Genomic DNA, 13245 nt, shown 5'->3' on the forward strand with positions numbered 1-13245 from the left:
GAATAGAAATTGAGAAAGAGGATGAGAAAAATGATTTATATAAATTTGACAGGAAGAGAAGTACACATTTGTATGTCTCGGGGGGGAAATGAGGATTCTCTTGCAGCCAGATTAATGAAACAAAAAGATAAACTAAGGGCAGACTAGAATTTACATAAATAAACTGTAGCTGGGGGAGTGCCCTGAAGAAGTAATGACTATTTATCTAACAGACGGTTTTTACACTACCATGGCATACCCACTGCTCAAAGCCTTGGACCTTAAGAAGCTCCCTGATACAATTCAGAAAATAAGAAACATGACAATGTGTATGCAGATACTTTTCCTATGTTACAACTACTTATATCTACTAGCAATCAGCAAAAATAGCTGATGACTGCTTGTTTCAGTGATGTTGAATGCAGACAGACTTCTCTCAATTAGAATGAGCACATCAATTCTTTGCTTGAGTGTAAAACAAAATTGTGGTCCTTTTATTCTATGTAACAGACTACATTGACCAGAAAGTATAATTATTGGATCACAGCTACACCTATGCAGTGCTGATGAAGTATGCCCAGCACATTTTTCCACATCTCTCCTCTGCCCTGCACTGTTAAAGGACTAAAGTCAGGGAAATAGTATGGTAGACTTCTTTCAGGATGACCTGGTGCTCATGAATTAAAACAAAAATATGTAATGAACAGGGGGTTAGGCCCTGGCGAGTCAACACAAGTGATGTACTCTCTAGGAAAAAACTCTAATCCACACTCTCTGCTTCTTCATTGAGTTTCATGACCATCAGGTGATTGTAGTGAATCTGTTCTTTTAATCAATAAGCATCATTTTTGGAAAGTGCATGCAGGACAAGATTTATATCTGAGTTGTGATGAGACACTCAGAGCCACAGAAACTGGCTTACCCTGGTTTTTACTGCTTGATTCCTCTATTCTTCTCTGATGTCAGTAATTCTAGCTTTAACATTAATGACATTAGTGCATAGTCAACATCCTCACATATATCACATTAAGTAAAAATGTTTCTCTATATTTCTTCCTGAATTGTTATATTTCTTCCTTTGCATAAATGGTTTCTCAAGATTCAATATTTAAATATTTTAGATGTTCAGATAACTGTTATATATCATCTATAGCTTTTACCTAAAGCTAAAGTATGCCCTAAGAGCTCAAGGAAGCCTCCTTTGTCATATTCTTCCTCTGTATTACTATCAAGGATTTCACTATACTAATATGGTGTATCAGGTCTGTTTATAAACTATCTTTGTTCTGCTATTTGTTCCTGGATACCTCCTAGTTGAGTTCCTTCAGTCTCTTCACATCTATTTTCCAAAATCCTATCAATATTCAGTTATTTAATATACATTTTCTTAGTTTTATTTCCTCATTCTTTTGCCTGCCTTCTCCAGTACACTAACTGTATGTTTGCACTATACAGACTGTTATTCTGTTTATAGTTTTAACAGCAGCATCAGAAACCTGACTGGACTCCTGTTCTGTTGCTCCGTACACATCTGTACTAATCAAGAGAAATGGAATACTACTGTAACTCCTATCTGGCATGCCGTTTTAAGGGCCTTTACATAAGTCATTTCTAAAACTTGTACAATGTCTCTAGGATAATCTGCCTTTTAAGTTACAATTACATTAATTACTACCAAAGCTTTTAAATTTCCTCCTCCAATTACTGCAGTTTCTGTTACTGAACCTTACAGTTCTTGTTATTTCATTTTCCTTTCTTCCTATTTCCTTTAAGTGTCCTTAATTTAACACTAGAATTCCTGAAGCCTAAGAAAAACTCTTAATCCCAGGCCACCTTAAATCCCTTTGCACCTCTGTATTAGCGTCTTTTGTTTTGTAAATGTGTCACTCAGTACAAGCAGCAAGCAGCCTGCTATCACATCTCTTCACAGCTGCAGCCCAAGTTGCAAAGAAGATTCTCAGAGCTGAAGTTTGTTTATTTGGGTGTGAGGTGATCAGAGTTGTATAGGGTAAATAATATATTGTCATTTGGAATACACAAATTTCATATGTGTTCCGTGTATGCAAACATCTGTGTAAATGTTGGATTACAGGAAATGCAAGGCAGAAATTGTTGAACACATAGCTAAAACAGAAACGTTTTTCATGTTTTTAGTAATAACTGACAAAATGTAAACATGATGTGTATAATGTGTGAAGACTGAAGTCCAAATATCAAATAAACACTTTCACAAAAGGTGCAAGTATAACAAAACAAGTGGCATCCTATAACGTGGTCTACTTACTTTTTTATTTGCATTGTTGATTTCACATTTAGAGTTCATTGTCTGTAATGGCTATATTCAACCTTGCCCCGCTTCTAGGAAAATTGTTGATTTTGTGAGCAGCTGTGTTGGTGTGGGTGAAAGATGTTGCTGTTCATTAAATAATATCATTATAAAAAATGTAAAAATATATAAGGGAATTACAGGTATATATCATAATAAGTCAAATAAAAGAGCACTCACATCTATGTTATCTTTATGAAAACTGTTTGAATTTTCTAGGGTTTTTGTGTATTTTCTTAATTTTTTTGGTAGTTGGAGGTTTTGAATTATGAAGAATTTGGTTATTTAATTAGTTCCTGGATTCATTTATTTTTAGAATGATGAAATGTACAAAATGTTGGCAAGTATAATCCAACAATAATACAAAATGGTATAACCATACAAGTTATGATATCACTGAAGCAACACAAAAATAAAATTATAACACAGTAACCTTACACTAATAATGAAAAACATAACATACAAGAGCCAAGAAATGGTGACACTGGGGCTCTTGTCTTGTTTGACAGCAGGATCCCAAACAATGTGAAAAAAAATCTACCTCTCACTCCATTTGTTGATCAAAAGTCCTGTCTTCAATTCAAAAAGTGACTCCTATAAGACTTACGTTTCCTGATTATGATGTGCACTCATTCATTAAGTATCCACTTAATAATATTGCATTTTTCATGTTTTGTGCAAATGACTAGACAAGTGATATGTGGATTATGTAACATGAGTAACTCAGGATATTTTGTCTGATTCTCATGTACATTTTCCACATTGTTTGCCGTTGTACAGCATTGGCCACTAATGGCTTCTATTACATAATAAACTTTTTTCTCTACATTCTACATGAAAATATGAGATTACATTTTTTTCTTGATGACTGCTGCAAAGTACATGGGGTAAGTAATATAAAAAAGAATTCATTTTTTGGTGGAGTATTCCTTTAATTGAAAGGTCATGCAAATAGAATAGAATATTTTCAGCACTAAATTTTGCATTAGTTGGTTTAACACTACCAACAGGAAATCAAACACAATTGTGATCATTTTAATATTACTATTATGTACACATTGTAAGGATAGGTTTTATCAATTAATACAACATGCATTTAACTGATATGCCATTTTTTGTTTTTTGTTAATTTTTAACAGGAACAGGGTGTACGGATATTTGTTCTTTTGTATAAAGAAGTCGAAGTTGTTCTTGGTCTCAATAGTGAATACACTAAGAAAACCCTCATGGGACTTCATCCTCATATTAAGGTGCGTTTTTTTCCTTTAATTTTATGAATCTGTCTCTCTCAGACTTGGCAGTACATGTTCTTTGTATAGTGGGAGGTGAGAAGAACTGGCAGGAGCTTCACTGGCTTCCCATAAACTTTATATTTAAGCTACTTTATGTAAAATGTACATCTTGCAGTCACCTAAAGATGGTGGTGTGGGAGGATAGTGCATCTGGTATGCTTATTTGAGGCTATACAGTTCTATGTTTTGGCAGTTTGGAAATGTTTGAAACACCTGCAGATAATATCCATTAGCAATGACAAATGGAAATAAGAATTTCACTGTCTGTTTTGTCTTTATTTTTTAAAATAATTTCTTTTAAGATGTCTAAGGTATTTTCCACCAGACTATTAGGTAACTCATTACACGTGCTATAACTGTAATCTTCTGATTGAATAAATACTTTCTACCATTTATTTGAAATTTACCATTAACTTAATCCCATCAGTGCTAACCTATTATTGTTGAAGAAATTAAAAAAAAAATTTGACTGTGTCTTGATAATGGGAGCAGTACTTCTCAGGACACCACTTTACAAAGTCAGTGAAAAATTAGTATTTTCTAGTATCCTAGATGTGCTTGTATGTGATAGTTGCCCTGTTCTCTGTCAGCACTATCAGAAACTTTTTTCAGTTTCATTATTGCATTCATAAGCATGGTTGTGTTAACGTTTGGTTTAGGTATTTCTTAGGCGAGGAATATTTCAATCAACATGCACTACCTCAGGGAAAGTAGATTCTGATCCCAAACCTCTGCTTGAATCAGTGTTTTTGCCTTATAGCTGTCTGATTTTCTGCACTTTTATTCATAGCGTCATGTTTTGGCAAATTTGTGTTTGAAATGCCCATTGGCAAAGTTCTGCTATTGTTGCTGCTTTGGAAATACTCCATTCAATGTTTGCAACTAGATAATCTAAGTTTGTGTATCTAATGGGCAACATATTACTTAGAATACTGTTGACTTTGGTGAGGAAGATGAATGACCTTCAAGTATGCCAAATATTGCCAATACCAGAACTTAAGTTATGTTCCTCACAATCCATCATTTAGAAACATTTGCTTATGTCTAGACAGATTTCACCAGATGCTATAAAAATGACAGATTTGTGAATAAATGTGTGCTAGAATTTCACCAGGCTTACTAACTTACATTAACATGATGACAGGTTACCTTCTTCAGATTAAAACTTCTTCCTGTCTAAAGAAACATTTTTTGCAATCTGTCTTAAATACACTTACTTCTAGTTAGCGCTGCCATTCTGGATTACATACTGGATACAATTTACTGTTTTTTTATTGCAACATATTAGTCACTGGTTGCAATATATATATTTAGGATTGTTTCCAGGATCATACATTAGCTTTTTGTAATGAAAGGCACACATGTATAGACATATAGATACTTCTGAATCTGGACCTATCAAAACTTTATTTTTAGCCAGTATGCTGGTTAATTGCTATTCAGAGAAAACCTAAAGCACGTATTTAGGTTCTGCAGCTTAGGAGAGAGCACTGTGTGGAATTAGATTAGAATTTTGGTTTACTGTTTTGTAATTTTGCCATTTCTTATTTTTATGTTTATCTCAGTGATGTCACCATTTGTAACATTTTATACTTCTGTTGCTGTAATGCCTTACACTGATATATACAGCTGCATATGATGTCACATGGTCATATAGTCATAGCCTTCGTCCTTAAAAAAGTAAGCCATATGTTTAATAATGACCTACACTTTGTTTTTCCAAGAAGGACTTTTAGCTACTAAGGCTAGTTTCTTTGAAAATTTAATTACAGATTATCCATCACTCGATTAAACGTCAGTGTACGTTAACTGTCAGGACCAAAAAAAAAAAAATAGGCCTTACCTATTACTGTACTACTACTGCTGTTTGGTATGCTGTGAGCTATGCACATTGCAACATCTCTCTCATGCTAACGTCAAGTGTTCTTCCCCAGCACCACGTGTCATGCCACATTTTGAAACCACAATGTCAGTTACGTACAGCAGTTTTAATAGAGTTTCATAGCTTTTCTCTTTTGTTATAATGAATCTACTATACGTTATTATGGCCGATAAACATATGTGTGTGGTGTTGGAATTGTCACAAAAAATTGAAATTATTAAACATTTACGAAATGGCAAAAGTGCTTCCAGTATTGCTTCAATTTACAGAGTCGGTAGAACAACAGTGAGCGATATAAAGCATGATACTGACAAAATTAAAAAATGTGTTGAAAATGGAAACCACTGACGATAATGTATTCTGTATTAATGTTAATGTTCTTTTGTATTGTAATTTTTAAAAAAATTTTGTTATATTAGTCATTCAGTCATCGTCCAACCTGCTATATCCTAACACAGGGTCACGGGGGTCTTCTGGAGCCAATCCTGGCCAGCACAGGACACAAGGCAGGAACAAATTCCCAGGCAGGGCACCGGTTTTGTTATATTATGTTTTATTAATATATTGTGATAAGCAGGCAGTTTGTGATGTGCTGTGCGGGAGCAGAAAGAGTGGAATGAATGCTGTAAGTGATGGGTGAAGAGCTTCTGTTCTGTAAGGGGCAGACACATCTGTTAGTGACAGGAGAAGTTAGGAGAAAAAGGAAGGTACGGCCGAAGGAAGTTTTGAGTAGGGAGTCAGGAGACAATTAGCAGGAGTGTTTGCAGTATAGAGAAAAAAGAACGTAACGTGGCAGGAGATAAACTGATTAGTAGGGAAAGCTCTCTTTTATTGTTTTGGAGGTGTGCTCCGTAACTCCAGTAATGGAGTATAAGACAGGGCACCATTTGTTACGGAATGAAAACTCCAAGTAAAATCTAGAAAACTCCAGTACCTCTGAGTTGTCTTTGCTTATTATGCTGGTCATTAAAATATTGTATACATTAATTAATTTTCTTAATACTATATTATATTTTGATAATATAGTTTTGTTTTGTACGTAAATACGACTATTTGCTAAACTAATCTGCTTTTTAAAGTAGCTGTTCTGTTGTCTGTGTTTTCTTTTACCACGGCCTCGGTCTTGACACCTGACAGATAATTGAGGTTTTACTGTATTTGGTTTTCTTTTGGTTTACAGTCCTGCCTGTCTTTTGATTTTTGATTCTTCTTTATCTGTTGGCTTTGGTTTCTATGTTTCTTAATATTTCCTGACTGACCACTCTTTTGGATTTTCCCATATAAGCTTCTCTCCACTATGAAGTAAATATTTTGTGTCTTTTTATTCAAAACTCTTGTGGCAGTGCCACTTAAAACAGACTATGATTCTAATATGGCTTTTCAGATACTGCAATGACTCATCCATGGCTCTAACCTTGCACCAATATTTGCTGTGAACAGTCTAGGTCTTTATGATTTTCAGCGGGATTAAGCAACTTTTCAAATGCATTTACTGTATGTAAAGTGTCATTGTAATGTTATTTTCTGTAGCTACTTTGTGGGTACAGATATTTAGCCTTTTTCCAGTTGTAAAATTTGAAGGCTTTCTTGGTTTCTGCTTAATATATGTAATCTATATCTTAAGTGACTGTTTTGGTTTTGCTCCTGTGTTTTTTTTGTGTTAGTGATCAGACTCATGAATTGGTTTTCTCTCGTATTGTTACACAAACTACAACACTGTTGTCAAAATATTGTTTCCATGAGCACTATTTTTAAACACTTTCTTGTTTCAGTTGGTTTTATCTTCTATGATTCTCACTTTTTGTGGGAAATAGACCACACGTCAAGTGAAAGCAGTTTTTACAGTTCAGTACATTTACTGTAACTTCGAAACTTCAATCCACAGCAAGAAAGCATAAAAGCACATACCATGTTTATTAAAAGAGCCCTCATTTTCTAAGCCGCAGTCCCACTATACCACATACCTTTCCCCTTAAACCTCCAGCTATGCGGGAAGACTCCATTCCTTAAACAACCTGCTGTAATTGGTGGCACAGATCCGCGGCTTGGCCCTACACTGCCCTAAAAATAAGAGCAATAAAACCCACTCATAACACCAAAACACCAAGTCCCCTTTAAAAACCAAGACATTAAAAGAAACAAGAACTTAAAATGACAATAAATAAATGTCCATTAAAAAGTTCAGTTCTTAAAGTCCTTTTCTGGCTTGAGTCCCATGGTTTCTGTACAGTCAGGCACCTGTCCCTCTTGCCGTTTCCTTCTTCAGTTCTCACTGCCTCGACTCATCCCACGGCAGCCACCAAATGTGATGGTGCATTTTGGCTCCACGCTACCTGATTGCACCGGGAGCCTCTTGAGTCCAACACTGTCGATAGACATGACCGGATGAGCCAGGCAAACGAGGACATCACACAAAGCAAGGGGAAGGTGTAAAAAATGCTCCAGTGCTTTTATTTTTAAACAAATCACACAAAGAATGTTCAAAAATTGTGCAGTGCAAAAGTTCAATAAATAAATAATCCATAGAAAGAAGGTGATCAGTGAAAGTTAAAACAATACATTAAATAATCCTTTAAAATGAGGTTAAAACATGGCAGGAAACTGTCCTTAAAAACCAAGAGCCCAGGTGCACTCCTTAAAAAGCTGATGGCTTCTTGGCTTAACCTTCATGGGTTCTTGAAGCCAAGCTGGTGCGTAATCTGCAGTTCAAACACCCTTCTACCCTGCTCCTAGTAGCCTTCTCTGGCAGGGCACCACATCAAGCATTTAACTCCCGCTGTCAGGCTTGCGCCCGTGCATTTCATGGCACCACCCACAGGACTTGTCTTTGGGCCTCTCAATCACCTGCGGCTGTGCTGCCGCTCTTTGGTGAGTCGCTCCAACCGAGCAACGCTTCTGCCTGTCCAGCTCTCTGGTCCCAGCTGAAGTGGCTATCAGCCCCCAAGTGCTGGTCACAGGCTCCCCTGACTCCTCCGCCTCTCATCATTTCACTCGCACTAGATCTGTCCATCTCCTGCCTTCCCTCTCTCCATCTTTCAATCTCTTTTTGTTTTCTTTATCGTTTCTCTTGATCTCTGATCCCTCTCTGATCCCTTTCTGATCTTGTGCTCCCCTTTTATATGCTGGGGAGCGGTTGCAGGTGCGATCATCTGATTGCTGCTGATAAGGAGACAATAAGGAAAAGCAACACACAGACGACTGACCACCTCGCACCAACCCAGAGACAAGCTGTCTTCTCAACAGATCGCTCACACCTGCTCCACTTCGCAGCGTGAGCGCGTCCATTATTTATTCATTCAAAAACGGGTCTCTGTTTCTTAAGCTGTGGACCTGCCCTTTCACACACTGACAGGCTTAGCACAAGCAATAGGTTTCTGATGTGCAAATTATTAGAAAGAATTTATGACAATGTTATGATATCAGGTAATTTAAGGAGGTAATGCAATTGGGAGATAGCACCAAAAAGGACAGGTAATAACCAAAAAGGCTGACAGGGGCCTTATACTGGTAGACAGGAAAACACCCTTACTGTCCAGGTACTCATACCAAAGTTGTATGAATGATTTATACTGTACCTTTGACAAGATGATGTGAGGTACCATACACTCCAGGTTGACCTTACTTAGCAACAGCACGGCAATCATCAACAGAAACGTCTCAAAATAGTGGTGTCAATAAGTAAAATAATGGAGAATACATTTCATTTTTAACATTGTTAAAAACATAATAAAACAAGTAATAAACTTAACAACTGGATTCCTGGCCTCCAAAACCCTGAAATATTTGTAGAGACCAATAAACCATTTAGAAAAATTAAAAACAAAAACAACTACAAGAATAAAGTAAAAATTGTAAAACCATCTTAAATAGGAATTGCGTGATGAAGTCACACAGAGACTAGCAATGGATGTCATTGCCATGAAAAATAAAGTCGTGATCATGACAAACTAGCACAAAATATATATAGAATATGCAAAAAGTGGAATCAGAGACCCCAAAACTCAAATAGACAGAAGCACAGACATCTATTTTGGCCTTGGCAGTTTAGCAACAGTTATTGAGGACTTTGTTGCAAGTGTACCTATATATTGTTAAATCATTTTGTAATGTATAAACAGTATCTTTAACATTTGTCATTTCTTAATGTAACATTGTTTACAAGTTAACGATTTTACCATTTCTCTTATAGGTAATCCGACACCCTGATCATGTGCCATCAACAGCATTACTGTGGGCTCACCATGAGAAAACAGTCATAATTGACCAGTCAATCGCTTTTCTTGGAGGCATTGACCTTGCTTATGGCAGATGGGATGATCATCAGCATCGTCTCACTGATGTTGGCAGTGTTCGGAGAAGTCCACAGCCCAGTCCTGTACTCTCGCCTAAACTTACCAGGGTAGGTCATTTTAATCATCACGTTGTATTTTTTGATGTTAGCAGGTATAATTAACATTGGCTTACTATGTGCAGAAGAACAGAAGTCATTTCAGCTTCAAAATGTTTGCAGCCTACAAGAATTTTAAATATCAAAATAAAAGTTTCATTAAACTAACAAAACAGAAGAAAAAGTAACAAAGCCAGTAACATGCAAAGCACCGAATTATCAAACGACAACTAAGTTTTCTTTTTAATATTCAGTTCTTTGTGTACTTTTTCTCAAGTGCTTTGGTTCACCTTAGATTCGGTCTTTCACATTTCTCTGCTTATACAATTTCTTGCCAGCTTAACTTTGCCAAATTCATATTCTGTCTCTAAACTGGCTTAGGACCTTTTAACCAATACTTTAGATTTGCTTTCCAAGTCAGCTTACTCAGCAATGCTCTCTGATAACCACAGCCTGACCATCACCCTTAAAGAGGTAGGTGTCGATAGTGTATCTGGATGTTCTGCTCTCTGTTATGTAGAAGGGCCTCATCTATACCATAATTTTTTTTATTTTGATCACCAGCTGATACTAAAACGATTTTGGGAATCCTGTAAGCTTCTGTGCCACATTTTTCTGATGCCCTTAGAAAATCTACTTCTGAGAAACTCCTAATATTGCTAGGCCTTACTGTTCAGTTGCAGCATCTTTGTACTCAAATGGCATTTTGAATTGAGTAAGCACTTGTGAGTGTTTCAACATTATGGCTTCTGACGCTGCTTCACCTTGTCCAGTACCACCTAACAGGCCTGACTAGCCCAAGCAACACTTTTTCATGCCAGGCACAACATTACACGTGTCAAATCTACTGCACCACATGGTGTGTGTGAACACACCTAGTGCATAGTTCACTAAGTTCAGTTGAATTATATATAAAAAGAGGTTTAGCTCTTATCATTTGGTGCCATTATGTGGTTAATCCAAGTACTGCAACTTTAAAAAATAAGAAAAAGTAACAGAAATATAAATAAAAAAGCAATGTGATAAATGTACCTATTTTGTATATCAGATGTTAGAGTGAACCTAATCGTAAGACATAAAAAATGGCTACAAGTCATTTGTTATGAACACCTTCATAGTATAAAGTTTGGTACATTCATTTTACATAGCTAGTGTGTGTCTCTCTCTCATGTGACCCATCTGACATTCATGTGTCACCCATCTGGCAAGTGTCACAGCTTCCACTTTTCATTTCCCGGTGGCCATTTGGAGATGAGCTAGGTCACACTAAATACATCAATGATCCTGGTGGCTCATAACTCTTTTGGCTTCAGAGCCTGGAACCAGTATTTCTGTGCCAGAAAAGAGACACTCGCTTTTCTTAATTGAGCACAAATGGGGTTTTATTTTCGATTTGGCAACCCTAACTTTAAGTACGATTGCCTTTTTAACCCTTTTATTGGTGACAACATAAATCCAAGGCTTTATATAGTGAGAGAGTCATGAGTCATGCACAGATGTCCAAAATCTGGAGGGACCTTGGGAAGAGCCGCTATTTGTCTGAATGTTGAGTCTAAAATATATTTTTTAAAAATATTGTTCAGCAAGGAAGAATTAGTTTTTGTAATGAAAGTGAAATCTGCATTCTGAAATGGGTAATTGTTTCTACAGATATTAAACAAAAATGCCATGTAATTTCTAAATATCTATCTATATCTATATTTTTATTTATCTATACCTATATATAATATATTATTTACACACACCTCAAATGTACTTCTGAATATAATGAATACATATTATATATACAATAATCTAGTGCAGATGCAAGACTTCCAATTAATTCTTTTTAGCAAGTCAGAGCTTAGGAGGTGAACAGCAGCTCTTCATGAAGTAAAAACACTGCTGTACATAAGACACAAAGATTTCATTAGATAGATAGATAGATAGATAGATAGATAGATAGATAGATAGATAGATAGATAGATAGATAGATAGATAGATACTTTATTAATCCCAAGGGGAAATTCACAATTATGATCCATTCATTATTATGATCCATTCACCCTGTGATGGCAGGCAACAGTTATGCAGTGCAATAAAGTGATGCCATCCATTTATATTGCTTTTGTTAAAGTCTCGTTATCTATTATAGCATCACAGGGAGCTGGAACTCACCCCAGCAGCATCAGATGTATTGCAGTAATCCATGCTGGATGAAATGACAGCACATCTCATGAAACACTTCCTCACACACCCATACTCGATCACACCAGTTCAGATCAAAAATACCAATTAATCTGTAGATATTTGATCTGGCAATAAATCACAAACTTGTACATTGTTTATATTTTAGGTTACTGAAGAAACAGTTTTATAAATTACCAAAATCATGCCTTTTTAAAAAATTTGTATACTGTATTAGGTCTTAAATATCTTTATTATTATTTTATTATTATTGTATTAGATAAGAGAGAGAGCTTGAACCTGTGCTGACATTCAAAAGGCAAAGATTTTGGTCATCATCAGTATATAGTAAGAAATAAACTATAACCATCTGACAGAGATTTCATCAATGGAATAAAAGATGCAACCTAAGAAAGTCTATTAACAATTACTAATATTGTTGTTTTTCATTGTCAAGTTGAGAGGTTGGTTATAAAATCCATTGGACCATCACTCCAGGGTCTGTCATGGGGTTGTATTGGTTGTAAAAGATATAATGTTGAAAATGTTTATAGGCCTTCACCTGCTTCTCTACCTTTTTAACTGTTATATAGATACCGTATATTCCTGCTACATATTTGACATGCTTGAATATATTCTATAATTATTATGATCCTGCCGCACACACAGATTTCAAAAAGGTGATACAAACCTTGATAATAAATAAAAGGTAGAAATAGCCTCTTTACAGGTATCGACCCACAAGTAGGCCTACCACTAGCAGCCTAACCCCAAACTAAAACGGCAGACATACAGCCTGCATAAGCGAAGGCTTTTAAAAATGTCCAGAATGGATGAGAGGAAAACTGTTGAAAACTTCTAATACAGGGCAAATAATACAAAATTTCTTTATAATTATGGATTTATTTGAAGAGCACAGAAAAAGAATGGCAAGAACAAAAGAGCAAAAGTAGCTTTAGTAAACACATCTAATAAACAGCAAACCAAAAACAGATCTATATAAATAAAGCAGAAGTCAAAAGCAGGATATTTACACAAAACAGAATTGCAAAGCAAAAACAAACCAATGCCAAGGCTGCAATGTCAACTCTACCTTCTTCCTTTATATTGACACATGTACAATAGACCTCACCCCACTGGTCATACATGCATTGGCAGAAAAATCTCTTTAGAGGTAGTAGTCCTGCCAGCCACAGGATTTATCACAAAACTG

The 13245-nt window shown here is 35.9% G+C and overlaps 1 protein-coding gene across 1 annotated transcript in view; it reads left to right on the forward strand.

The window, feature by feature from the left end:
• Positions 1–13245, forward strand: part of si:ch211-168k14.2 (phospholipase D1) — a 208137-nt gene that overhangs the window by 119821 nt on the left and 75071 nt on the right. Inside the window, exons 13-14 of the mRNA XM_051926630.1 lie at positions 3445–3555; positions 9669–9878. Coding sequence (XP_051782590.1) covers positions 3445–3555; positions 9669–9878 — 321 coding nt within the window. The remainder of the gene's footprint in view (positions 1–3444; positions 3556–9668; positions 9879–13245) is intronic.

The sequence above is a fragment of the Erpetoichthys calabaricus genome, chromosome 4 (assembly GCF_900747795.2).
Source record: "Erpetoichthys calabaricus chromosome 4, fErpCal1.3, whole genome shotgun sequence".
NCBI lineage: Eukaryota > Metazoa > Chordata > Cladistia > Polypteriformes > Polypteridae > Erpetoichthys > Erpetoichthys calabaricus.